We start from the raw sequence: 27,366 nt of genomic DNA, 5'->3' as shown, positions 1-27,366 counted from the left end.
TCCTCAGCATTGATGATCCGCCCGCCGATGGGCCGCCCGCCGGCGGCGAGCAACCGTTAAACGCCATTCTATCACCGCCAGGCGTTCTAGACGAAGCATTCGAGGAATCGTTGCTGTCTCCAGCCACGATGATCATGGGAGAATCACTGAATTGTTGGATCGAGATGTGAGGAGGCTGTAGAAATATAGAAACAATATTTAATTCAACACTCGTTGCCCGTAACTTCATCCAACAGGCTCGAAGAACTAAAGGTCTACACCCTCAGGTCTCTCCACCACCCAGCTGTCTATCGGGAACCGCAGCCCGCGATCGAGCTCTCTCTGATCGCTTCCTGCCCACAATTTCTCGGGCGCCGGAACACTGTCAGTCACTGGTTGAAACATGCCATCCACACCCTAGTCCGCCGAGATGCTTCCCCGGCCCATGAAACCAAGGCGGGTCCTGCAGCAAAGTCCAACAACGAGTCCTTCAAGAGCATCAGGAACTTCGTCTACGTTTTTGTCCATCGCAACGACTCGGCCGCGGTCGAGGAGAACGATACCGAGCAGGATGCGCTCACGCACCGCGACCTCAGGCGCTTCCCTGGTGGATACCAGCTTGGTGAGCGTCACCTTGACTACACCGGCGGGTCTCGAGTGTTCCCTCAGCGAGGAGCGATGACAGTCCTCTGCCGCCGTTCGATTCGGTCTTAGTGGACGGAATTTACATTGTTTCACTTAATGGCACACGTTGAAAGTCGCTCCTGCACCCCTCGCTTGCTCCTCTTTAACGCCAACCAGATTCGATAGTAGAAGGTTCTTTAGACCCATGATTGCTGACATTGTGTGTCGTTACTGTTTTAGTGAACTGTGGTGATGATGAGCCTCGACCGGTATCCCAGCCAGATCTCAGTGCAACTGCATTCAGGAATGGGAACAAGGTCAAGGAAAAGTATTTATGGGAAGTTCCCGATGAGGATTACGAGTTGCATGAGGTCGAGTTCCGGGCCAGAGAGCGAAAGAAGCCGATTTCCTGGTGATGAACGTACGAGTCCCCTCAAAAAGAAGGCACAAATTTGTCCGCGCTGGCCGCTGCCTGTTCATGGAGGTAGATGATGCAGTGCTAGGCTATATGATGGATTCTGCTGTTCCTGCACTATATAACGAGCTGGTTGGGCACCTAGTCTATTATGCAGAAAGCGGTTCACATACTTCCAGCTTCAATCCTCAAAGTACAACAGCATAGGTGTGAACTGCTGTTTGCTTCAAGGGAAAAAAATGCAATTAGATCCTGAAGGTTCCATACTTCAAAAACTTGACCATGATGACCGTTGGTGCTAGCATAGGCCCAACATATCCTAGAACAAGCGCCTCGTTATCTGTATTAAAGAATATAACAGAATGTCACCGGTGATTGTCTGGTATGATCCATTGTTCCTACATGCTACTGTGGCCTGAGGGCTACGTGTCTGCGCTGCATTAGATGTATCAGCCCCTATGTTGGCTCTCCTGTCAGGCAGGCGCAAGATGTTCAAGAGATCAAGATCACGCGAGTTGATTTCGGCTGCTGATTCCCGGCCATTTCCAAAAGTCAGGTCCATGAAGACTCACAACATGCCAATGCTTGGCTTTGCCACAGAGCCAGTGATAAATTGCGTGACTTTATTGATGGAACTTACGGCTGAAGAGCAACAAGTTTCGCCGTATTGATATATTCAGTGCTACCAACCCCCTAATCGCTTCCTCCGTCACCAAGAGTCAAACCAGGGAGTCAGCCGTGATCTGGGATCAACGATGCTGTGACTGTGTGAGAGCAGTTGAATTGCAAGGTACAGAAACCGTGACGATACACTTGGCATATTGTGTATATGGACTGTCGGACCGGGTGAGCCTTATGAACGCAGTCGGAGGCCCTCTTCCCGTATCCGAGAGAGCTCGACAGAACGATTTTGCGAGGGAGTACCAGGCTGCTGTTGCTGTCGTGTGTCGTCTTCTTGCCGTATCCTTTCGAGCCCAAGAACAGCTCCTTTTGTCTCTGAGCTCAAATGGTGAGCACGAACAAAGAAGTTAGAGATAAGAGAAATTCCGGCGACAACAACACACTGTTCGAGAGCACTCAATTAGCTCAGGGGACACTGGAGCCGGCTCCACCGGCTTATCTGGGCACATTGTGATTCGACGAGCACCTACCATGATCCATACCGCGCGTAAGCTTTGGAAATATACGCGTCTTATAACATCCTGCACATCCACCGGCAACGTAGCAATAAAGTCCACGTTTGCAGTGGCGTGTTCACCGTTGAAATGAGCTGCGAGCTCCTTGCCTATCTGGGCAGATAGCCCGCTGTTGTTCGCGACCATCTGGCCTTGGAATATGACGCCACCAACGACGACTATGATGGCTGTGGAAATCGACCGCAAAAAGCTCATGGTCGAAATAACAGCAGCCGTGTCAAGCGCCGTCGCCGTCGCTTGTGCAACAAGGAGCGGCGGCTCCATGTTGAAGCCGACGCCGACCCCTGTAATGATCTCATAGATGACAAGTTTGGTAATGCTCTTTTCGAATGCGAGGTTGATGAACAGCCCAGAACCGAGTGTGAGCAACACTTGGGCTCCGTACATGATTGGTAAGTAGATGCCCGTCTTTTGTATGAATACTCCGGTACACGCGGCCGCAAGGGAGCTCGACACAATGAGGGGAAGGAGATGGAGGCCAGATTCCAAGGCGTTGGCCCCAAGCACTGACTGCGAATAGAGGGGGAGGTAATAGGAGAGGCCGATCAAGACCGAGAAATTGCAGACGTAGACAAGATAGGCCGCTACTGTCGAAGCGTTTGAGAACAAGCGTAGTGGGACGACCGGATTTCTTGCTAGCTTCCACTCGTTGAGGAGAAACAGTCCCAAGACTACTGTGCCAAACGTGATGAGGCAGATGACAGCTGCGGACGACCACGGGAAGGTGACGCCTCCGAACTGGACCCCGAGTAGGACCATCAGAGCGGATCCGACGATGAGGAGGCTGCCAGTCCAGTCAACTGCCTTCAGACCAGCCACTACAGGAGTGTTGGGCATAGGTATCTTGAGGTATAGCAGCTGGACAACAAAGACTAGGGCACCAATAGGCACTGTGGTGTAGTGGAACATTAGCCAACTCTGGGGGAGAATGAAAACGATATGTGTTGGCGGCTACGTTGAGGCAACGGAACTTACAGTTCATCCAGAAACACCACCTCCAGTGAGCCCTGGTAGTGAACACTCCACCGAGGACCGGCCCCACCGCTGTCCCAACCGCCCACATAACGGAGGTGACAGCGAGATACAGGCCGCGGTCTCGCATCGAAAAAGTATCGCAGACAATCACGTTGACCAGTATGCCCATCCCGCTGGCCCCAATGCCCTGAATACCGCGGCCAGCAATGAAGGCATCCATGTTGGGCGCGAGCGCACACAGCAAGCTACCGGCAAAGAAGAAGGCCTGGGCAATGAGCATGATTGGCTTGCGGCCCCATATATCAGCCACGGAGCCCCAGACCGGCGTCACGGCCGTGCTGCCCAGGATAAATGCACCGCCGACCCAGATATATCCCGAAGACGACTGAAACTCGGCGGCGATGGATGGTACCGCCGGCGTGACCATGGTCAGGTCTAGCGATGACAGTAACACGGACAGGCATAGGGGCGCCATGATCAGCGCTATCGCCATTCCGGACGGTTTAGCAGTGAGAGTCTCTTGCTGAGCGACTGCTCCGGCGGCGGACCAGCTGTCGGCACCATCGTGCTGGCTTTGGCTGCTGCTGTTGATGCTGTTCATGACGTGGTCCGTCTGGCTATGTTGAGGCATGTGCAGCATGCTGGCTGTGGGTGCAGCCTCGATTACCGTTGCGGACGCCGAAGCCATGGCGTAGATAAACAAAGCCTGGTTACTTTGCTGTCCCGGTAGCTTGGGTGATGCGCCGCAAATGTTAGATTCCTCGAGGACGATCGTGGGTGCCAATGAGAAGTCTCGTATGCTATCGGCCGGATGCAACGCAGGCTGATCTTTTCACGTGTTGTGGACCACAAGCGTGGTTCGGTGGTGAGATGAGAATGAGGCTTCGGCTGACAGTTGTCTTACCGGACGAATTAGTCATATGACGTTTTAATATGGCGATGTGACTGGGCATACAAGTTCTTGGCATGGATACGAAGGACTGTCTCAATCGGGAAAAGCCACCTCTTTTGTTCTCCATGGCCAAGAAAGTGAAGTACAGATGTCTCAGATCTGAGATTTTCACAAATAGGTGAACCCATTTGAAAGAGTGTGAGATAATTCTTATATGTGAGTTTGACTGTACAAGTTCGTGTCTTCATACGCATTATGTATATGTACCAGAGATAGCCTACCCATCAGTTGGACTGTCTGCGAAGCATCACCTGCAAAACGAAGTATGAAACCACACCTGTGAAACACATCCCGCTGATGACACCGAATCCCATGAGATACTTCGGCGCATCAACATCAGGAAACAAATAAGCCCCATAGATCTGCGCCAGATTCCCCATTGCATTAACAATCGCCAGACTGATTCCTCTGACCTCATGATTCATCGACCCGAAAGTCGTGGATGCATACGCCAGCGACAGCGCGTTAGATGCCCACAGCGCACTCGCCATGATGACAAGCAGTGCGTACCGCGCGTGGAAATTATACACGGCGCACGTGACGATACTGCAGATCATCGCGACGGACATCCACACCGCCAGAGAGAGACCACGATACTGCGGAACGCGGTCCATGAAGATGCTGTTGAAGAAGGTGCACACGAACGCGGCGATATAGATCGGGACGGTCATGTACTGTGTCACGGAGCCGGAGTAGCCGAGCCCCTGGACAAGGGTCGGGTAGAAGTAGGACAGGGTCGAGGATCCCACGATAGCCATATAGCCGACGACGAAGACCCAGGTGCGCCAGTCGACGATGGAGCGTTTCAGGGCTGCGACGTGGCCGAGCTTTTCCTCGTGGCCCTGGGTATTTGGTCGGCCGTACGCGAGGCGCTTTATCGCCAGTTGGCGTTCGCTGTCCGTGAGGCGTTTGGTGTTCTCGGGGAAGTCTAGAAGCAGGAAGGAGGATACAATGGAAAAGCCGGCTGTTGCGGCGCCTTCAACCTGTTCAGATAGTTGTGTTAGAATGTGAAGTGGGTATCCAAGAATATTGCCTGTTCATTGTGACTCACGATGAACAGCCATTTCCATCCGGGCAGACCATGGACACCGTCAAGCCCGTCCTCAATAGCCCCCGCAATGAGGCCACCAAAGGCCCCGGACAGGATAGCAGCTGAGATGTACACCCCAAACCTTTTGGCCTGCTCGTTAGGCTTGTACCAACTCGACAGTGTGAGCAGCACACCAGGGGCAAACCCGGCCTCAAGGACACCCACGACGATTCTCAGTCCGATGAGAGCCTTATAGTTGGGGACCCAAGCCATTGCGATAGTAACACAGCCCCATAGGAACATTATAGTCGGGAGGAAGACAGAAGGCTTCGTGCGAGCGAGGATCATGTTGGAGGGGACCTCGAAGACGACGTAGCCCACGAAGAACACTGTGAGGGCAATGCTGTATTTTGTAGAATCCATATCTAGGTCGTCGGTCATGCCGGCTGTTTTGGCGTTGCCGATGCTGTAGGGGAGGTGAATGGTCAGTTCTGGAGACTCAACCAGCCGTGTGTCATTCAGATCTTGTTGGGAAAACTCACTTTGTACGGTCCATGTATGACAGCAAGTACATTCCCCATATCGCAGGAAGCAAGTAGAGGTCGATCTTTCGCACGAGCTTGCGCTCCTCGGCGGTGTCTGGCACGTATTCGTCGACGCCTCCGAGCTGATGAGGCTTGGGCAATTCGAGATAGGCATCTTCGTCATGCTGGGCGTCTGCCTTGCCCGTATTGGGATCCATTGCGTATGGGACAGAAAGAGATACCAAAAAATGGGTTCCTCACAGGTTAACCAGGACAAAGATTTCGAGACTGGCTGGATGCAGTAACAAAACGAAACCAAACAAAAAGGGGGCCAGAACACGAACAGGAGGAACGAGGCTTGACGTCTTGTTTTAAAATTACGTTGACCGACTCGAGGCTGCCACTGCTCCTAACGAACTTGTGACCACGATAGGGAAAAGTGTTCAAAAGTGAATTAAATATACTAGACCGTCGAAGCATGGATCTACACTATCTAGGTACAGGGGCACATTCAAGCTCAAGTCCTAGTATACCAAGCCTTCCCGGTTTCCTGGGCTTCCGCCAAACTGCCACTTGTGCAAGGTGGTTCGATCCCACGGACTACGCACTTCCCTCCAGTGCCTTGCATCAACCCCCTGGGCAACTCGTCGTCATGAATCTGCAAGTCTAACAAATGAACGCCTGCCCCGGACAATCCCGGTTAAGACTCCTCGGTCAGATGCCGCCTCGACCCCAAGAATGAGAAGCCAAACTCCATCTGGGGCCCCGCGTCTCCACAGAACGCTTTGGAGTGGCCCCATATTGGACGAGCCCGGGTGAGCTCAAAGTGGACATCCCGTTCGTAACAGGGGCGGCTTTGGGCAGCTCCGGGGGTCCCCCGGTCAAGTTCAGGCGCAGCTTGTGGAACTCTGGGCCATGACCTCGAGACGCGGTCTATGCGCAATTGTCGGTGTCCCTTGCTCAAGAGTATCGGTCCGATGCTTTGGGCCGCCTTCTGACGGCAGCAGTGTTTTCGTTTGCCTGGAACTGTGAGAGTAGTCCTGAGGCTTCAAAGGCTACAGATATCGCTTTCAGATGTCTCTTCCTAGCAGGGCCACTTTACTATCGAAATCGAGATTCCTGCCGTTGGTTTTGCGTGAGTTTTCATGTAACCGACACAGAGAATTCTTACGGCACAGATTGTACCCACGAAAACTCTGAACTCATGTGGAACATAGTCGAAGATGGCTTCGAGGGAATTGAGGAGGATCTTTCTTCTGCCTGGGCCCAGGTAAGCAGGACATTTGATTGTAATAAGATGAAGAATTTCACCGCTGGTGATGCTTCTTTTTCTTTGATCTTGTTTGAATTTCGAATAGCACAGTGGCCGTGTAGCTTCAATCGACCTAAAATGTCTTGACAGCCCTCGACATTCCATCCAACCACTCATACAAAGCCCAGGCCCCCGGATCCGGCAGCTCCTGCCCCTGCGCCTCTGCAACATACGTAGCCCGTCCGAACTTGGCCTTGAGGAATTTCGTAGCCTCAGCCTTCTCCTTTGCAACGCCCACAGCCTGGTGGAAATCCTTCGACCGTGCAAACTCATCAGTAAAGGGGAGCAACACGTCCATCACCGTACGATCGCCCTCTCTCGCACTAGTGTGGGTCTTCAAGGCTGCGACAGCTTGTTCCAAAGCTGCTGCGAATTTTTCCGAGTTCCCAGCGGAGGTAGATTGCTCCTTAAGGGCGGATGCGAAGGCGGAGAGGAGGATTCCCAGGATAGCGCCCAGGGTCCCACCCATGTCGTCTACTGCGTCCGTTGTCGCGTTAAGGAAGTCTAGCACTGAGCCCTTGCCTGCTCCATTGGTGTTGAGGATTTTTACCACGGCTATCGAAAATCGTTAAGCTAGGATCGGGTGGGCTTCGAACTATTTTCGGGGCAGACTTACACTCAGAGACTCCCTTGACAGCTTCGCCGCAATCTCCATCTCCCACTACACACGATTCTGGTCAGAACTCGGAGTTCAGTCCGCTTAAAGTGATTAGAACTCACTGATCGTATCCAATTTAGTCAAATTGGGCTCTGCAGCAATTGCTGCCTCGCACGCGGACCGGATCACGGTGTCTAGCAGCTTAGGATCCACTACACAACTGATCAGCTCCGTTCCGATGCCTAGCAAACTGTGAAGGGCCGTACTTACATGTGATATCTGTACCGTCATTGGACTTGATCTTGCCTTTGGTTTGAGAGAGTTGCTTTTGCCTGGCCCCGTTCTGATGTGGGTTAGGTGCAGTCAAATTCGGCCATCCAACAGCTGTTGTTGGTGCATCCAAAAGTTCCAGGAGCTCGTCTACGGATGTATCTGATTCCCTCGAGGCGGCAGAGAGGTTGCATAGTGAGATAGAAAATCCGGGCGCGTTGAGAGAAGTCTCGAAGGCGCCCGTGAGTATCCTGACGGGCTTGATGTCCCACTTTGAGGCTAATGGAAATTCTTCTGTTAATAAATGCCTTTGAATTGGGGCAATGGAAGCCATATTTCTTGAAAAATGAACTCACCGAGTTGTGTAATTGTCTCATCTGTGAGAGCTCCAAGTTCGAGGTTCGACATGCCGCCATAATTATTGATCACAAGCACGGTCGAGTCTCCCTTCTCGAATGTGACGAAGTATCGCTCCTTGTCCTCTGGATCGCAAAGAAGCTTGAGGCAGTACTGGATGAGCTCATCCACCTGGGGAAAGGGCGAGAGTCTCTGGGCGCCCTGTTTTGTAATCTCATCGTCAGCCGCGCCAATGCAAGAGGTCCATGCCAGTGGTTTTTAACCTACAGGCTCATTGTGAATACCAGCGCCCACGATAGCAACGTCATTGGGGATCGTCTCATTACCCTGACGACCTGGCACATGACAGTGATCTAGAGCAGATCCAATCGAGACGACCTGGGAGTTGACGCTCCTTCCCAACTTCACGGTCCTCTCGAACTCGTACTTCCTGGCAGCTGCAGCGCCCGTGATTTTCATGGCTTAATAGACAATCTAGTCAGCAGTTGTTCTCATAGCTCTGTGTCACAGTCATCAAACTTACGAACAATGTGCCCCGGCATTCCTCTCCTTCCCACAGCACCACACCGACTCCTCCCGATACTCACATCATCCGCTAGATGAATCATAGCCACTTTCTTTGACAATCCTTGCACCTTGGCTCTCTCAGCTGCGAGCCCGAAGTGAAGCTTGTCGCCGGTATAATTAGTAATCATCAATATGTGACCTTGCTCAGACGGGGTGGCCTCGATTGCTGCGAGAACCTGTTTGGTGCTGGGTGAGGCAAAGATATCACCGCAGGCTGCACCGGAGAGCGCGCCACTGCCCACGTATCCCGACCATCCTGGCTCGTGACCTGAGCCTCCGCCGCTGATGATTGATACGGTGGAAGGGTTGTGGTGCGGGTCGTAGACTACGCGCTCCGACTCTATCAATGCGAGATGGAGGTTTGAGGCCGTTAATGAACGGAGATAGCGAGGGACCAGGGTGTTCGCTGCGGTTTCGGGGAAGAAGTGCTTGTCTGACATGGTGAAGACGTTGTCAAGGTTGGAGGATGTATCGCCGAGAGGGGATAGCTAATACGGGTTGGACCAGACGAGCGTTGCCGACAGGCAGGATCTGAGGGGATAAGACTCGAGATTTATTGGAAAGTCACGTAGCGGAGCTTGTCACTGAAAGATCTCTACATTCCTACCTGTGACAGCTGAGTCTTGATCGCAACCGGCGGGACAGTGTCACCCTACTCCGATGATCATGACGAAGGTTGGTTGCAATGTCAGGTGGAGAGCCCATAAGTTAATGCATTCGAGGCATAATCTCCAAGTGTGAGGGTGTTTTTCCTTACCCAGTGGGGTTCGTCGGCCAGCTCCACACTACACTGAAGCACTGTTGGCACTCGCGTGTGATGACCGCGTCTCGAGGTCAAGACACCTAAATTGCCCCACCAGCAATAACTTCCGAGTCTTTAGCCGCATCAAATACGCAATCAGAGGCGAGTGCTATACACTGGGCGAGCTGAGAAACCCAATCATTGGTAACGAATGACTGGCCCGTCCATATAGTAGAATATCCTGGACTTTTCGGTGGCTGTCCCAAAATTGACCATATTTAACCACCTCCGCCAGCACCAACTTGACCCTGAGAAACCCACCATCGCCACTTAAAGCCGAACATTTAGGCTCAACCTAGCAACTTTTGAGTGAACAACCTCTAACCCTCCTCCTCATCCCTACAGTCCCTTAATCATGACTGGCCTTCGTATTGCCATCGGCGGAGACGACGCCGGCTTCGCGTACAAGGAGACTCTTATCGAAGACCTCAACGTTGATAAGCGAGTAAGCGAGGTCATTGACGTCGGACCCAATTCAGCATCAGACAAGACCTCATATCCTCACTTTGCAATCGCCGCTGCTGAGTTGGTGGCAGGGGGGAAGGCAGACCGCGCGCGTAAGGACTTCTCACTCCCCTTTTCTCCACCTTCTAAAGTTCTGGGAGATCTCTGTGTGTGTATTCCGTGAGCTTTTGACTGACAGTCTAGGAATCGATAGTCTTAGTATGCGGGACTGGCCTGGGCGTCGCAATCTCCGCCAACAAGGTCAAGGGCATCCGGGCTGTTACGGCCCACGACAGCTTCAGCGTGGAGCGAGCGGTCCTTAGCAACGACTCGCAGGTGCTATGCCTCGGTGCTAGGGTTATCGGGATCGAGCTTGCCAGGAGACTCGCCAAGGAGTGGTTAGGATATACTTTTGACCCGGTAAGTTGGAACATGACCCATCGTTTTCATACGATAAATAGACTGACGGTAACTAGACATCTGCCTCTGCAGCCAAGGTTCAGTGCATCATAGACTACGACAACAAGAATAACGCACCCGCGGTTGCAACAGCTTAGACGGCTGGGACTGGACATGGGTCTTGACAGGCTAAGGTCGACAGTATGAAGAAATTCAGTATCCGGAATGAATAAGCGTGTCATATTGCATGATTCAACATGGGCTGAAACAAGCGGCATCAGTTAATGGATCAACATATGGTCCCTTAGACTTGACTATTTTCTCTTCAATTCATCGGTAAAACCGCGCAGTTCAAGGGCTCGCCTGATGCATTTATGTGCCATTGCTACCCATGTTGCCGCATCATATTGCACAAGGCGTAGTCCTCCATGACCTGACACACATTGGATTTTATTTGTGCAGTGATTGTTGTCGTTGATTTCCTGGTTCTGTTGATGGTCGAAACGAACCTCAGGCAAAGCAAGGAGCGAAGAGCTGATATTTATGAATAATAAGTTAGATGGGGGAAAGTCTAAGACTGCTTTTCCCGCTCCTCTTTTGCCCAGTTGCTTGCCAACAGATCACTCAAGTGAACACATATTGAATAAATGTTATGGAGTGACCTAGAGATCTCGAATGACTAAACGGTTGATAGATGATTTACACATTGTGCAAATGCAAATCTGGCGATTATGGCCTTCAGCGACATGTCCACACCCGTGTCGTGTCTGTATGCAGCCTGAATCTCCTCTTGCCGAAGTGTCGTCAAGTGGGCGCGAGACGCGGTCCAAATCCTACCCCGATTTTACCATGCTTTACCAGGAGCGAGTTGAGGGGAAGTGGACCCAGCCTCCGAATGTCTCCGTATTTTCCCCAGCTCGCCTAAGCAGACCCACTGAACCCCCGCAACCAACCGTGCGGCCTCGCTCCCAGTGGATGCATTGCACGCGTAAGACTGCCGCGACTCGGAACACGAGCTGAGGCACGCTGTCAGAAGGGCATCTACCTCGAGCCGCGCTTGTTCTCGTTCGCTGCATCCCGTGCGCGCTGCCCGCGTTATCGGGCCAGAACTATCACTGGAGATTGCCGAGTGCTAGCAGCAGGATGCAAGCCCTGGAGAATCCTGGGACCAAGAGAAGGACCCGCAAGCCTCGTGGGAGAGAATTGAGGACGTCGACTGGCTGGTGAGTGGAACACAACATCAACGGGCGTACATGCGTCGCTTCGATAAGTCTCCACTCCTAAAGCCTCTCAATGACTATCTACATCATCTATTTCATGTGACCATCATGCGGAACGAAGTGCTCAAGCTACCTAGCTTGGAAAATCTTACGTGCCGGAAGAGACACAATGTGTAGAAAACCGGTGTTTCTGTGGACCTTGTTCCATATCCAGCAGGGTTTGTTTCTACTCTAATGTTGGGACGAGCTGGGTGAGTTTTGACGATGCCAACCATACCCAAACCGTCTTCACTCCAGACACCATTCTTTCAGAGTACCTACTACCGATCTTGCATCTACACGTGTCTTGACCTGTTAGCAACGGATGCCGCCCACGCGATAAACTTGAAGACTTTTCTTTGCCTCCAGTGCTGCACCCAAGTCCAGCACCAGGTCACCTCAGCTTTGGATACAATGCTACTCAGATGAACCTGCAAGACTTAACCACTGCTGTACCACAAACTTAGACATAGCTGTGTTGCAAATGCAGAGCACCTATGAAATTACATGCGCTTGTCTCATTCAACTGCTTCTGTATACAATGCGGTGAACGAGACTCACTTCAGAGTACAAGCACGATAATCTGACAAGGTTCGGATAAATTTAGACGCTCCGCAAGGTATCCCGAAAAGGCACATTGTTTCTTTCAACACAGGATTTTACAAAGGTATTGAATGGCATTGTGTTTAACAAAAAGAGCGCAGCGGGGACGGGACTTTGTCTTGGGCAGACACCAGCTGATTCTTTAACCAGAAAGTCAGATGTTGGGTCACGTAATTACCGCAGTCTCCGAAGCGAATATATCTGTATTCAGGTCAACAGGCCTTTGTTTTTTACCAGAACAATACCACGCTGTCGTCTTTGTAGCCACTTCAACTTTTTATTTCAAAAGCCCCTCCTCGTTCAAACCTTGGTCTCTTGAATTCTTGACAATAACTGGCAAAGCAACTCATCTCGGCGTCTAGCAAAAATGTGTCTCAAAGCTCTGACCTCTTTTGTCTCAGAGGCAATCATGTACTTCGACCTGGCCTACGCACGTGCCATCAAATTCACGGAAAATGGTTTGATCATTGTGGTCGAAGCAGACTTTAGTGCCAGTGATTTGCTTGAAAGTGCCAATCCAGAGCTGAAGAGCAATAATACGGTAAGTGATTCCAAAGTCAGAGGTCGCTCACTAGACCGGCTGGTCCGGAAAATTCGCCCCTCGCACCTGCTGCAACGCAATGGCTCCAACTCGTCAGTCAGATCAGATTGCAGCGAGCGACTTCATGAGTACCTGCGGCTCCAGGAGAGTCTGTCATCTTTCCCGAGTTTTCAGGAAACATCATCCCTTTTCTGGCGTAAGCAGCCAACCAAGGGGAAACACAGAAGCCTTCAAGGCAAGACTGCTCTCATACCACCAAAACAACCGACGCGGCCCAAAAGACAGTAGCACTGTTAGAGTGGCTGGTCCAGTCTTATCTTACACTCAGCTTCCAGTCCCCTTCCCTCTCCCTCGTTTTGGGTTCGAGATCTTCACAATCCCCGCTGAGGTTGTGTATTCTTGCCGAATACGACTTCGCTCCCGTCGGAACTCTAATGTTCACAGGGAACACTGGATCCCGGATGCCTGTTCCTCATACGCAATCACCAATACAATCATCGCAGCAGTCGGAACGTTGCTGTGATCGATCAGTAGCAAAACTCTCGAGAGTATTGCAACATTGGCAACAATCGATATGTGCAAGGCGGAGGAAGCGTCTCTACTTCCAAGCATCAGTTTGCTCAAATGACAAGTTGTGTCAGGTAGGGCACAGGAGCTTCGGAGCACAATACACTTAAATCTAGTTAATTCACATGAGAGTCACCCTTTTCAGGCGTTGGGCAGCCTCGGCGGCAATGTGAGAAATTGCCTTGATGTCATAGTAATTTGTGGATCTAGTGAGGCAATGCTTCAGATACTTGCCACTGAGCCGGGTGTTCCGCAGTTTGCGGCAGCTCGGGGTTGTTTCACCATGTACAAAAAGAAGCTAAAGTGTCTAGCAGATTATTTCCGCTGGATTAGATCCTCAAAGTGGGTCTACTTAATATTAACATTGAAACACGTGCTCCCCAAAAGTCGAAGACGTACTTGATACAATGCATCATGCATACAATGCACTAGAACCAAACGACCGCGCCCTTCGCGAGCCCCACTAGTTTTCGGTGATTTTTTGTCTTCTTCAACGCACGCAAGAATCTAGAACTTCATCCGGGTCCTTGGCGACGTCATATCCTGCAGATACGTATTGTACAGATTGTCCGAGCTCCGCCTCCTTGGTCGGATTGGCCGCGTCGGTTGATGGACGATTCGGTAGAAGCCCAGCCCGTCGTCGTCCTGCCCAGGATTGGCAGTCTCGTATCCCATCGCTTTCAACAGGTGATAAAGGGCAGCTGCGACAACCGCACCCAGAATAGGCCCGACAAAAAAAATCCAGATTTCGTCGACGTAGTTGTTATTGACAACTGCTGGACCCAAGGATCGCGCTGGGTTTACGGAGGTTCCGGTGTAGTTAATGCCTTCATGATACGTGTTAGCTTTCAAAGTTCTGTGTCGGACCAGTGCATGTGAGACATACCGATAAGATGAGCCACGAACAATGCAAATCCAATGGCCAGCGGCGCGATGAATGAAGTGCGACTCTTCTCAACGGCAAGCATGATAATAGTCATGACAAGCTCTGCAGTCAGGATGACCTCGAGGAACAAGCCTTGGACAGGCAGTGTACCCGATGAAAGGGAGTTTTCTGCCTGAAGTTTCCCGGGCAGCAATGCGGAAACGACACCAGCCGCTGTGATCGCTCCCAGAAACTGGACGGGAATCACACACACGAGGCGGACCCAGTCAAAGGCTCCGGCAATCCACAGTCCGATGGCGACCTGCGTGTTCTTCAGTTTAGGTGCCCTATGGCCAAGTGTGGGCTGAACCCGAGAAAAACTTACCGCGGGGTTGAACATTCCACCGCTGACCCTGTAGAAGATCCACACGTTCACCCCCAAACTGAGGCCAAAGACTGAAGCGATGTATGATATTTGAAGAAGGCTCAGCCCTGCTGGCGCATTGAACAATGGCAAAGAGTCCTCCTTTTCGTTGCCTATCTGAGCAGCCGCATATGAGAAGAACAGGAACATGAATGTCCCTAGGAACTCGGATATCATGGCAACGATGTGACCTCTCACGGTGTCTTTCATCCTGGCGAAGAAGTGGACTGTCGGGCCATTAGGCTCCAGGTCGTACGGCTCGAGGCCTGCTTGTTCTCGGATAATTAGAGGCGCATCGTCCATGTCTCCTGTGAAGCGGGTCGGTTGGTACGCAATTGGGATTGCCATCTTGGAAGACATGTTTCCTCGGTGACGGCCTTGTTCAGCAGCCGGTAACCAACTGTACATGGTCGAGGTGTGAGGAGCATACGAGGGTGGAGGTTCGTATAAGAGACGGCGTACCGGCGATGGGGGTTATAACAACTTCGGAAACAAAGAAAAGAAGTGACGGAGAATATAGAAATCGAATATAGCCAGAAGAAGATGATAATATGACGATGAATAAGAGAGCCTAGCCTTCAGTCTGACGGCACGAGAAAGTAGAGCAGAGAAGAATGCTTAGCAGCCCTGATAATGCGAAGAGGAAATCGTCTGACCTCAAGATGTTCCGAACACCATCTCGCCATCAAGCAGCCCTCTCCCTCCTCGACCGGCCCATTATGCCTTACAGACTAATAGCGCGGCATGAACCGCCTACTGGTCGGGGATGACGCATGGCAGAGGCAGGCATGTCGAGGCAGATCGGCGAGCACCCCCGGAATCGACGTCGCATCGAGCCGTTTGAGACAACCTTGTGCGACGAAGAATACCCGTTGCTTTCCCACTTGCGCACGCCGGGGGCCTGGACTCAGCCTTAACTTTCGCAGCGAATATCCGAAAACATCCTGGCTTGACACTGGTCATGGCGCGCGCTGGAGAGGGCTGAGGTGTGGGTGTGGGCGCGAACCGTGCGCGGCAGCTCCTGATGCTTGGGACGGAGCTGGTGAGGTCTCAACTCGCTGAGATTGGACTAGTCAGCACTCTTTTAGACTCCGGCGCCCAGGATCGTGACGACATTGCCAATGACTCTGCACAATGTCCGCCCAGGTCAATTGGGCAGCGCCGGATCCCCCGGAGGTGGCTTGGTGATTTGCGGGCAGACAAAGGGATGACATACCGGCTGAATGGTCCGCCAGCTGATCTGGCGCAAGAGGCTCCTTGAGCTCATCCCACCATCACGGAGGTGGCGGTGATCGGGAGCGGCAATGGCGCGCCAGTCCCAAGCCAAAAATACTATCACGCTTGACTCAACAGGCTACGGCTACAATGAGCGACCAGGGGTTGAACATTTATTTTTCACCCCATGATGCTTGGCGATAAAGCGAGAGCATCAAAAGCAGGCCCTGCTTTGTTGATAGCCCACGGACGACGACAAGAACCACCGGCTCGGACCTTTTTGAAGCAGCTACTAGTTCGAATCCAGCAGTGATTGCTACGGTACCAACCGGCCGAACCACTATGCACCTAGGGTACCGAGCCCGACTCCCCCCTTGCCCGTCAACTCTGCATAAGTGGTTGCAACGAAGCAACCAGCTTCGAACCGCTGAAACAGCTGCAGAAAGCTTTCATCGGTATCGCAGCTGCGTTTCAGCGGGCTCAGAATGCGCCCATGGCTGCAGATAAGTGTCTGAGCCGGTGGATCCGAGCCAAAAACTTTGCTGCAGCGATATTCACAACTTCTCTCCAATCAATTGGCAGCCGGGAAGGACGTGTAGGCAGAAGCGGCGCGAGCGCAGCCCAGGCGGAGAAAACCTGATTCCAGGACGCGTTAGACTTAGATCAGAGGTGTGTCTTGCAGCAGCTGACGTCTGCCAAAGTGTTATACCCTCAGATTCATATGCGCCTATTCTCAGTAGGCGCGCGGCCATGCGCGAAGAGGCTTGGTGATCTGACGCGGGACCAAGGCTGATCACACCGCAGGCATGGTCCACACAAAGGAGTTGCGGTCTGCTGTATCTGGTGAAGTCACAGGATGCTGTTCCACTTACCAAGGTAGGCAGTAACTGAGTCAACTTCCTGAATCTTCCTTGGACGAAAGGGCCTGTGATCTGCATGCTTTGTGATGCTGCGGTCACTGACTATGTGACTTTGCTTGGCGCTTTGCGAGGAAGGTTTTAGATATACAGGATCGATGGAGATCTCAGCCCAGTAAGGCGTCGTTGGGGGTGGGTATTGGGCATCCAGGGCTATTTGTGACCTCATGGGTGCTTCTGTTGGTGTACATCGGATCCGTGGACGGGCACAAGCTCGCGAGCGAGCGTCATTCGTGACTGGCCGTGTTCTCGTTGGATCGGGGAGGCGGCTTTCAACTTGGCTCAGCCCTCCAACTTCGAAACGGAACCCACTTAACAACTTAGACATCTCTTGATATGTGGTCATATCGATGGGGAAAGTGCCCCATCCCCTCGGAGATCTGCTCAATCTTGTTGCAAGATGAGCGCTCGTTGCAAAGCCCCAAAGATGGCCATCCATACCTTCCAAGGTTTTTTCGGAATCTGATGCGATACATGCAACTATCTGCCTTGGTCAGTCTTTCAGGCGCTTTTCAGGTAGAATACAATAACTTGAGTGCCTTCACAGGCCTCTCAACCTCTATCGACGTGCGTGGCGGCTTTCCCAAAGCCTCATCACTTCCTTGTCATCGTGAAGTAATTACGTTGACTGATCGTCTCCGACAGAGAAGACCCATTTTTCATAGGAAACAATCGCTCCTTCACGAGAGTGTACGTATGTTCCCTGAGGCTGACGACGGTCCAAGTTTAGACACGTTGGTCTGGGACAAGAACTGCATCTTCGGATCTATGTCTCAAGTGGACATTTGCCATGAGTTTGACCGCCCCAAAAATTTACTTTGGTCCCGAATAAAATACCAGAGCACTGTCAGATGGCTGCTGCGATATCTTCATGGGTTCAGACTTGCTGCAGGGGACCACATTCAAAACCACGTGGCTTGATCGGGCGGTTCTGTGAGTTGAAGAGAGGTTTGATGCCTGGATGTGATTAGAATGGATCAAGAAGTTGTGGGTTGCGCGGATCCCTCAACGAGCAGGCGGGGATGCGTACAAACAAGGAGTTGACTTGAACATCATTTGATGGCGATGTCCACCTCGCCGGATGCAATCCTCCATCCTACACGTGTAGCTTTGGGCTCATCATGTTTAGTCGAGCGCCTCCTGAGGTGGTACCTTGATATTGTGATTTGCTTCCTGCGTACACGTAAAACAAGGCCTGGACAGCTGGAATACAGTACAGTACAGTCGTGGCAGCCACGCAGTGTCTAGGGCCAGTCATCGCTGTGGGGGCGATGAGGAAGGACCGATGGAGGAATGACGACAGCACAACGCAGGATCTGCCAATCAGCCAGCACTTTCTCCATAATTCGGCTGCGCGCATCTCGAATCTCACAGTCAGTTCTGGAACTTGTGTAACTTTGGGCTTCCCAACTGCGCTCTAGTCAAGGGGCTGGCGGAAGCTTTTCTCCGCAGGCACCTTGTGGAGGCACGACTTCACTGGTGCACCGTCTTCGCAATCTTGTAGCGCTGCGTGTGGTGAGTCAAGCTAGCTCCCGAGGTCACCTGGGCTGCACCTGGGTAGATAAACAACCAAGGGAAGCAAATTTGTTGTGTCGCCTTCCGACTTTCGTTACGACACGAAGCAAGATCTCGCAGTCCGACTCCAACAATGGCGCGAAACCGCCTCAAGAATCGCTTGACCAAAGGGGGCAAATCGTCAAGCCTAGCGAAACAATCATCTACAGTCAGCGGACGCCAACGGAAAACCTACGATGCTCTCGAGTACACGCGCAATCGAATGGGTCTGAAGCCTGTGATCGAAACAAGGCCAGGCACCCACTCTGACCCAGAGCTTTCGTGGTGGCCTCGCCTGCGCCTCATATTCCGCGAGCCTCTTTTGGAGTTCTGGGGCGTGCTCGTGATGATGCTGCTCGGAGGATCCGTCACAGCAGCCACTGTGAGCAGCTAAATCATCAGACAATACCTGGACACACAGCACTCTCCAATGCCGTCCCATTGTCTTCTCTCCACATCCTCGAAGGTAGCAGTAGGTAATTGATGATTCGCAGTATCTCAGCAACTACCAGAGCGGAAATTGGCTCACCATTTGTTTTGGGTATGCTACACCTGTTTCTTTACCTTGCATGCGTGTTCATATCACACCGCTAACTCCAGTATTTGGGACTTCAGTTGGTCGGCAGCCATGATCTTCGGGATATACGTCGCTGGAGACTCGGGAGCATACCTCAACCCGGCGATTACCTTGACTAATTGTCTCTTCCGGGGGTTGCCCCTGCGCCGCTGGCCTGTCTATGCCGGCGCTCAGCTCCTTGGCGCTTTCTCTGCGGACACGGCCTTGTGTATGCCAACTGTACGTATCAACTCCTCTTCTATTTCCGGCCTTCGTCTTTGACCTTCAACATTGTCGCACATGGCTAACATCCGATCGAACTCTACGCAGACATCTCGGCTATAGACCAATACGAAGGGCACGCTATCCGAACCATTCCCCCAAGCCCAACAACAAGCGCAAAGATCTTCTGCCAGTTTCCTCAACCATTCGTGCCGATAGGCAGCCAGATATTCTCGGAGTTCATTGCCAACTTCTTCACTGTATTCCTTATTCTCGCAGTGAGAGATGAGAATGGCGCCGACTTGGTTAGTGATCCGCTATAGGTTTGCTACTCAGCATTGATATTATGACCTCAAGTGTTTGATCCAGGGCTAATAATGACAGTAGAAAGGCGGTGGCTTCTTCGTCATCGCATTCTTTTGGCTGAACTTCGCTGTTATGGCTGCCTTCGGATGGGAAACAGGGTAAGCATATGTCAATAAACGGGCACGATCAGGGTGCGAAGACTGACGTTTGTCAAACAGATCCCCGATCAATCCAGCTCGCGACCTCATGGGGCGGACATGGTTGGCGATACTTGGCTACAAGAACGCATGGTCAGCGTACAACTACTACTTCTGGGTAAGTCCGGTGTCACTAACGACTTGATGACTTCACCTCTTGCGGACATTGACAAGGATGACAGATCCCAGTATTTGTCCCGTTCTTTGCATGCTTCTTCGGTGCTCTCACCTACGACATATTCATTTACACAGGAGATAGCCCTCTCAACAATGGTGCCTGGAGCTTCAGCAACCTTCGCAAAGGAGCGACGGAGATGTGGGATAACACCCTCGTCAGGTTCGGCAGAGCACCTCGAAGGCATCAGTCAGATGAGGAGAGCCTGGGTGCAAAGCAAGGCCAGGATTTCCCGGCATCCACTTCTAATGCTGAGAAAGAAAGGCGCAAGTCATCGAGCTCCAGTCTTCAAGACAACCACCCCGGAAGACCTGACAAAGACGAGAGAGATGGCGACAATCAAGCAAATCAAAACATGGGAAGCGAGTCACATTCAAACGTTACAAACACGCGAAAGGGCGGGTATCACGGCGAGAGGTGGGAAAAGACCGAAAAGACGTCTGAAAGCAGACAGGGCCAAGAGAGCGGAGACAATCGAAAAGACCACCATGACAAAAGCCAAGAGACGCAACAGCGCTCCGACGACACAGAGACCCAGAGAAAGGAAGACGATCAAGATCTCGAGGACAAGAAAGACAAGGAGACCGGTCACGATGAACCCGCTCGTGACGCTGAAGAGAATGACGCCGGGGAGGAGGTCGACGACCATGGAAACAAGGATTGAAGAGCGGAGGACATCGCCTTGATTTGCTACAACTGCGTAGATTCGTATTCCTTTTCACAGCGGTAGGAAAATAGAATTGCACCTAAATAGGTAGAATTGCTTTGCCTTCCATCCAGTCCATCGCGCAACCTCTTCGTGGCCCTAAGTCAGTGTGCTGCATGTATATTCGAGCCATCCACAGAAGCACGCCCAATTCTCAGTTTCACGTAGAATCAAAATTAGTTTAGAGCACAGTTTCAGCCAAGATTTCTGGTCTCTCGCAAGAACTGCACGGGAAGATGTCATATCACGGCAAGCATTTCCATAACCAGTGAAAAGTAATCCAATTATTAGATTGAAGAATGATACCGAGCAGGAACAGAGCTCAGGATGTTCCATAGACATGAGTAAAAGCCACCTCGTTCCCAACGCCAGCAAGCACAGCTTGCCTGGGGGAATATTAGCGATAAAGAAGAGTACTTCAACACCGTCTCCCATCAACCAACCCACTTACCTTTCAGGTCAGTCATCTTTACTGCCACTTGGGGATGGCGTGGTCCTGAATGGTATAGGGCCGCGAGACATTTGTCGGGCCTATAAACTTGCGCAGCGAGTCGACATTCCTCAACTCCATGTCGACATGGCCGCCAATCTCATGGCAGACCTGCGCGCAGCGGTTGATCAGCGCCTGCTGCTCCCCCACGCGCTGGTCTGAAAACTTGTGAGGCGGCAGAGTGAGCGGGTTGGTGGCCGATATGACGAGCCGGAGGGCACGAAGCCCGAGCGACGTGGCCTCACTCACCATGACTTTCAGGCGGTCGAGGGCGGCCTCGTACCCCGGCCTGGGGGCGGCCTTGGGAGCCTGAGAGGCGTTGTCCAGGTCCGACTTGCGTCCGAACTCTGCCCTTCGCTGGTCGTAGCTTGAGTGCCCCTTTTCGAAAGTCCAGTTCAGATTTGGGAAGAGGGAGGGCAAGGGGGCATGGGTGCACTTGAAAGTGCAATCCGCGTAGTTTTTGCGGTTCTGGTGCTCATTCTCGAAGCACTCCACGATATAATACGCGTCCTCCTGGGGTTCCTCGACCGGGAATTGGTATTCGTCGGCGACTAGCTGGCCGCGCTCGGCCTCGGGGTCAGCAACTAGGTGGGCGATGAATTGGTCGTACTTCGTCTCGCCTGTACCTGTCTCGGGATATTTCCCAACAACGGCTACTACAGCGTCGAGTGAGCCGGCCAGTTGGAAGAGCTGGACCCTGTTGACTCCGACTCTGCCTGCTCGAGCTGTGTTCATGGTTGCTGTGGTGGAATAGATAGATACGAGGAGGTCTGTAGGTGAGATGTGGATAGTCAAAGCTGACGGTTCATGAGTGAAGCAAGATCTAATCTGACTACCTCTACGTCCCATTTATGCCTCTTCGATCTTGTTGACACCAGCTGCATAGTTACGGCCCATTGTACAAAGGTCTTTTTCTCGAGAAAGTGGCGCGCGTTGATTGTTGCATTGTTCCACTGGTCAACGTTGTTCCTGGACAATGCCCTTTCAAGGGCGTCGGCAAGGTGATTTTCCAAGCATGAGAAAGCATTGTGAGGTGGTATCACACGAGCCGTCTTAGAGGCCACGTTAAGCCTGCGACAGTGTGGTCTGTCGAACGGGAGGCACGTGTCTATGTGGGTCGCTTGAAATGCTGCAACATAGGTAATCCGCTGGACTCTGACCAGTGAGGTTGAGAAGAGACCTTTCGGGTCAACTGCAGTCTTTTGCCCGAACTGAGGTGCTCTTTCGTGGTTCTCGAAATAATTTAGGGAAAGCACAATACAGGGTAATCGCTCCTGCAGAGCGGTGCATGAACAGCTCGTGTACCTTACAGGACTCCAGGGTTCCTTCCGACATGGCTCAGTCATTCAAAAGCATCCTTGAAGCGTGATAAGATCTGATGCAGTGGACCCCTTCAACTCTGTAGGTGCAGCTTGAAGATGTGGAGATAAGCACGTGCATGATCTGACCCTCGATTTCTTCTAGAAGCAGAGACGGACATTAGGAAACCATCAATGGCTAGGGTGGCGAAGGAGGCATGGTGCACATCTTTAGGAAAGTACAAGTGGGAGTATCGGGAACGCATGTCTCGACGTTGGAGCTTCGTCATTGTACTCGCAGACTGACCCGTCTCCCCGTCACCCATCAACCAGTTTACCAGTCTGCCTGTCAATTCCCACTACTGCCATCGAAGAGAGACCCCCATGCCCGACGGACGCATCGAGCAGGACAAGGCGGGAGCATTCCGCTGTCGCGTCTCAGTCACCCGCATTTGTCTTGGCATGAGCAGCTGCACCGGTGCTGCGCCTGCCCACCCGAAACGCGCTGAGTGGCCCGCCAGCCTGCGTGGCACACGCCCGACCTCGCCGCCGGTTCTGTGGAGCTCTGGGAGCCCCGCGGCCTCCCTGTCATCATCATCGCCATGGGCCGGAACCCACCGAAGTACCGGGCCCTGCTCCCGGCCGCGCCCCACGGCGACCAGGCCTTGCCTTTATCCACCTCCGCCTTGGACCCGGTGCCGAAGCGCAAGGCCACGCGTATTGCATGCAACGAGTGCCATGAGAAGAAGAGAAAGTGAGAGAGAGTCACTTTTTCACGCGCTTGGTCGCGATCTAATGCATTTTTTCCCCGTCTGCGCAGTGCGATGGACAGAAACCCTCCTGTGCCTCCTGCAATCGTTACGGGCAGCTATGCACCTACCGGAAGATACCATCGATCGTGGCGGATGAGACCCTGAGGGACGAGCTCGAGACCCTCCGCGGTCGCTATGAAGTCCTGGATTTGCTCGTCACTAAGCTGAGGGTGGCACCGCATGCTTGCGCCCAAGAGGCCCTTCGCCAGCTGAGATCGTCACCTACAAACTGGTCTGCGGACCTGGAAGCGCCGGCTCAGCAAACAAAGGTACCATCTTCGATGAGCACAGCTAATGGATTGAACTCGCCTCTGTCTGAGCCTGATCGTGCCTCTTGCATCCCACCTCTGTACGCCTGTGGTCCCGCCCAAGACCTGGGCTCTTCAGCGGAAGAGCCTTACCCCATGGCCCTCGCGGAAACAGTTCAAGGAGACTGCTGTGATCAGCCACATCTCACTCTGGATGAGGGTTCAGCCTCGCCGCCTGCTGCCAGTCTCGGCCCTATCAAGATAGCTTCTGACCCACGTCTCAAAGGCCTGGATATAGCATTCTGGACAGCGGTTCCCGTCACCGACGTGTTCGCTAAAGATGCCATATCATCATACTTGAGAAGCGACCACCGAATCTGGGAACTGTTCGATGCTGATTCCTTTCTCTCCGACCTCGTCGCCCAGAAATCCAACTTCTGCTCTGCTTTCCTCGTCAACTGCCTCTTGGCATTTGCTTCAGTATGCTGTCCTTTCACCTTCCCAGCCTCAGGAGGAATCCTGTCTCACCAGATCACTAGCAAACGTATGCGAATGATTGTCCAAGCGCCACAAGCAAGGGTGTCGAGTTCGAGGTGGCGGCCGGTATTCTGTGGCAGTTAGAGGACACACGCCTAGACTCAGAGACGGCTCTGACCGGCTTAATCCTTCTTTATCTTTGTCTCGCTGCCCGCTGGAAATCCAACAATGCCGACGACTGCTTAGGACAGGTCCTTGAAACGGCCATCAGGATGAAGCTGTTCGGGGTGGAAGAGAGGATTTCGGATTTCGATATGTCCCTGCTCAAGGCAGATAGGCGGAGCTCGATGGTCCACGCTGCCTGGGGCGCCTTCAACACTATGAGGTGAGCATGGGCCCTGTGCCTACAAGCATTAAGTAAAGCCTATTTGTTGACTTCTTTGGCCATCTCAGTACGCACAAGAGGCGCATGCTTGGCGACGTCACTTCGCTTCCACCGCTCGTGTCAACCCCGAGGATGATTTCAGCCAGCACCCTGAGCGAGAATGACGACCTTCCCACGGATTGTTGATCCAATTACTCAACTGGTTGAAACACCTTCATTGGAATGATGAATTCTCCATGGCACTTTTGCCTGTGCTCCTGAGGTCACCGCGGCCTCGGGTTAGCCGACCAATCAGGAAAGTGTCTGCCTGCCACCACCAACTGGGCAGAGTTTCAATAAAGCTGAGGTAAATAAATGATTGTGTATGGATCACTGCATCATTATCGAACTAATGTTAACTCATCGACTCTGTACGTAGTTACCTGACGATCTCCTCTCCTGGTGGAGAGGTCTCAACATAGAGCCAAGCGAGCTTCGTTGCAACATTTCACCGGAATACCTAGCATAGACTCCTGCGCCTCAAAGTTGGGAACTGTCTCACCCAACGAAGATCATACTTGTTTCACCATTGACAGTTGTCTAAGGAGCCAACGCTGAATCTGCTTGGGATGCACTTGCAGACCGATGGAAGGCCAGTGCTCAAGCAAACGCAGCGAAGGAAACATATGCCTGCGGAGCTCAAACATCACCTCAAATGGACAAGGAGTCATACGTCAAGAGAACAGAATTTATTCAAAGAGACACGCCACTCGGATACGGCACCTATTCTCAAGAGAGGGTCTCCCGGGGTAGATGATAGCAAGCTCTAGAGTAGTAAATCAAACATGATTAACAACTAACTAACAATCATTCCGCAAATCATAACGCTCATTAGAGTCGTCCAAAGAACCACAGCCCCCCCCCCTTTTTTTTTCCTTTTTTTTGTTCTTTTTTCAATTGAGTTACTCAGGGAACTCGACAGCGTGCTTGTTTTTCAAGTGTCTCCTCATGTTGTCCGGCCGGGTGAACTCTTTCCGGCACGACTCCACTGGACAGGTTGCACAGGACTTGGAAAAAGTCTTGGGGTGCCACGCTTCCATATGCCGTCGCAGGTCGCGGGGATAGCCTGCTGCGTAGCCACAATGGGCACATTGTATGGGTCGATTGTGGTATTTCTGGTGTTTTCTGTGACCTGGTTAGTCCTATGGAATACGAGTTAAATCTGTTGGAAGGTGCGAGGGTCGTATGCCCATACGCTAGCGATAGCCTATAAATAGGCTCCTTTTAAGCGTTTAATAGCGGGGAGATTTCTCTCCTTAACAATTATAATTAACTATTGTTTGCTTTATTGCTTTATTAAGATATAAGCCTAGCGTTGCTTAAGATATCTTAAAATGTTGGGAAATATTAATACCCCTATTTTTATAATTATTTTTATACCCAAATTATTAAGATTTTAACGTTGCTAGCCTTTGCTTATATATCATTATTATACCCTATGATAGCTGCCACAGCTAATAGTAACTTATAATAATTTAGCATTCTTGCTTTAATATTTTAACTACTCGCTCCTTTTCGTTTATATATTTATATTAATTAGTGCTAATTATTATAAATAAATAAATATATAAATATCGTTTAAAATATACTTAAAGATATATAAATATTATTTAAAAGATATTAAATATACTTAACTTTAAGCTTAACTTATTATTTTCCCTAAAGTTAAACTTAAAAAGGGAAAACTTTTTAAATTAAAGAGCGGTATAAAGTCGCGGCTTTTAATTTATTAGCTTTAATAAATATATTATAAGCAAAGGAATAATTAAATAAAAATGCAGCCTTTATAAAATAGAAAAAGCTTAATAATTAAGCCTTTATTATATTCTTAAGCTTAATATATTTAAGCCTTATAATATTTATTATATTATATAGAAAATTTTTTAATACTTAGAAAATATTAATTAATTAATTTAATTATAATATTAGCAACTTAATTATTTATTTTTTTTATTAATTAATATATTTATAATATAAGGATGGCTTTAACTTATAAAATTATTTAAATGCCTTTTAAAACCTTTAAATAAAACTTTATATTAAAACTTTAATATTAAGATAATTAATTAAAAGGTTAATAAAGTTACTTTTTAAAAGTAATAAGGTTAAAGGCTTCTTTTTTTTAATAATATTATTAAATATTATAAATAATATTATTAATAACTTAAATAATTAAAACCTTATAATGTTTTTTAAAATTAAACTTAAGATAATAAATATTATTTTTTATATAAAAATTAAATAATTTAAAGCTTATTTTATCTTTATTTAAAAAAAGTTAATATTAAAAGATATAAAAAAGGCTATAAAGTTTATATTAATAAGTATTAACTTTATATTAAGTAATAAAGAATATATTTAATATTATATATAAAACTTTATATTTATTAGCTATTTATATATTAATTATATAAAGTTTGCTAAATATAAAGCTAATTAAGAATAAAAAAAGAGTAAGAAATAAGTTATTATAAATTAAGCTATAAATAAAGAAATTATTAAAATTTTTAATAATAATAAGAAATATATAATGGCATTATATATTAATATTTTAATATATATAATAAAGCTATTAATAATTATAAATATTTTAATATTATAAATTTTTAATTTTAATATTTTAAAGTATATAATAAGATATATAAAAGATTTTAACTTTTTATAATTATATTTAAGTATAATTATTATTATAAGTAATAATTAACTTGCTATAAAAGGCATTAATTTTATAAAAATCTTTTTATAATTATTAAATAAGTTAATTACTAAAAGCATCTTTATTAATATTTTATATAATTATATATTAAGGAATATTTATTTATTTAGCTAAATTATAGTTTAAAAAAAGTTTTAATTAAATGCATAGGGAAATAATATCTTTTTATTATTAAAAGATAATAAATCTTATAAGATATTATAAGTAAAGTTTTAATATAGAAATTTTAAAATTTAAATAATAAAAAATAACTTTGCAATATTTATAATATATAGCGAATTTTATAAAGCTTTTAGCTATAGCAATTTATTAAAATTAATTGCTTAATGCTTATATAAAAATAAAAACAT

At 49.7% G+C, this 27,366-nt stretch overlaps 9 protein-coding genes across 9 annotated transcripts; 4 read left to right on the top strand and 5 right to left on the bottom strand.

The window, feature by feature from the left end:
- Positions 1–128: 128 nt before the first annotated feature.
- INS49_009639 (uncharacterized protein) lies at positions 129–1,019 on the top strand (the record flags this gene model as incomplete). Its single annotated transcript, XM_043170367.1, has 3 exons — positions 129–166; positions 237–601; positions 844–1,019. The coding sequence occupies 3 exons, from the start codon at positions 129–131 to the stop codon at positions 1,017–1,019; spliced, it is 579 nt and encodes a 192-aa protein (XP_043024932.1).
- A 244-nt stretch (positions 1,020–1,263) lies between these two features.
- Positions 1,264–3,877, bottom strand: INS49_009638 (uncharacterized protein; the record flags this gene model as incomplete). Its single annotated transcript, XM_043170366.1, has 4 exons — positions 1,264–1,358; positions 1,421–1,448; positions 2,170–3,104; positions 3,190–3,877. 4 exons carry the CDS (start codon positions 3,875–3,877, stop codon positions 1,264–1,266), a joined length of 1,746 nt encoding a protein of 581 aa, XP_043024931.1.
- Positions 3,878–4,365: 488 nt separating this feature from the next.
- Positions 4,366–5,913, bottom strand: INS49_009637 (uncharacterized protein; the record flags this gene model as incomplete). Its single annotated transcript, XM_043170365.1, has 3 exons — positions 4,366–5,124; positions 5,193–5,637; positions 5,714–5,913. 3 exons carry the CDS (start codon positions 5,911–5,913, stop codon positions 4,366–4,368), a joined length of 1,404 nt encoding a protein of 467 aa, XP_043024930.1.
- Positions 5,914–7,080: 1,167 nt separating this feature from the next.
- On the bottom strand, positions 7,081–9,239 carry INS49_009636 (uncharacterized protein; the record flags this gene model as incomplete). The annotated part of the gene is made up of 7 exons (XM_043170364.1): positions 7,081–7,562; positions 7,624–7,668; positions 7,728–7,817; positions 7,876–8,154; positions 8,232–8,433; positions 8,500–8,693; positions 8,756–9,239. 7 exons carry the CDS (start codon positions 9,237–9,239, stop codon positions 7,081–7,083), a joined length of 1,776 nt encoding a protein of 591 aa, XP_043024929.1.
- A 717-nt stretch (positions 9,240–9,956) lies between these two features.
- Positions 9,957–10,602, top strand: INS49_009635 (uncharacterized protein; the record flags this gene model as incomplete). The annotated part of the gene is made up of 3 exons (XM_043170363.1): positions 9,957–10,158; positions 10,260–10,465; positions 10,522–10,602. The coding sequence occupies 3 exons, from the start codon at positions 9,957–9,959 to the stop codon at positions 10,600–10,602; spliced, it is 489 nt and encodes a 162-aa protein (XP_043024928.1).
- Positions 10,603–13,921: 3,319 nt separating this feature from the next.
- On the bottom strand, positions 13,922–15,006 carry INS49_009634 (uncharacterized protein; the record flags this gene model as incomplete). The annotated part of the gene is made up of 3 exons (XM_043170362.1): positions 13,922–14,241; positions 14,301–14,601; positions 14,665–15,006. The coding sequence occupies 3 exons, from the start codon at positions 15,004–15,006 to the stop codon at positions 13,922–13,924; spliced, it is 963 nt and encodes a 320-aa protein (XP_043024927.1).
- Positions 15,007–18,483: 3,477 nt separating this feature from the next.
- INS49_009633 (uncharacterized protein) lies at positions 18,484–20,509 on the top strand (the record flags this gene model as incomplete). Its single annotated transcript, XM_043170361.1, has 7 exons — positions 18,484–18,771; positions 18,884–18,930; positions 19,005–19,174; positions 19,276–19,472; positions 19,555–19,631; positions 19,692–19,788; positions 19,853–20,509. 7 exons carry the CDS (start codon positions 18,484–18,486, stop codon positions 20,507–20,509), a joined length of 1,533 nt encoding a protein of 510 aa, XP_043024926.1.
- A 511-nt stretch (positions 20,510–21,020) lies between these two features.
- INS49_009632 (uncharacterized protein) lies at positions 21,021–21,776 on the bottom strand (the record flags this gene model as incomplete). The annotated part of the gene is made up of 1 exon (XM_043170360.1): positions 21,021–21,776. The coding sequence occupies one exon, from the start codon at positions 21,774–21,776 to the stop codon at positions 21,021–21,023; it is 756 nt and encodes a 251-aa protein (XP_043024925.1).
- Positions 21,777–22,941: 1,165 nt separating this feature from the next.
- INS49_009631 (uncharacterized protein) lies at positions 22,942–24,447 on the top strand (the record flags this gene model as incomplete). The annotated part of the gene is made up of 4 exons (XM_043170359.1): positions 22,942–23,093; positions 23,258–23,879; positions 23,939–24,261; positions 24,330–24,447. The coding sequence occupies 4 exons, from the start codon at positions 22,942–22,944 to the stop codon at positions 24,445–24,447; spliced, it is 1,215 nt and encodes a 404-aa protein (XP_043024924.1).
- Positions 24,448–27,366: the final 2,919 nt, after the last annotated feature.

This window comes from Diaporthe citri (assembly GCF_014595645.1).
Source record: "Diaporthe citri strain NFHF-8-4 chromosome Unknown scaffold_4, whole genome shotgun sequence".
NCBI lineage: Eukaryota > Fungi > Ascomycota > Sordariomycetes > Diaporthales > Diaporthaceae > Diaporthe > Diaporthe citri.
This window is presented reverse-complemented; position numbering and strand designations above follow the sequence as displayed.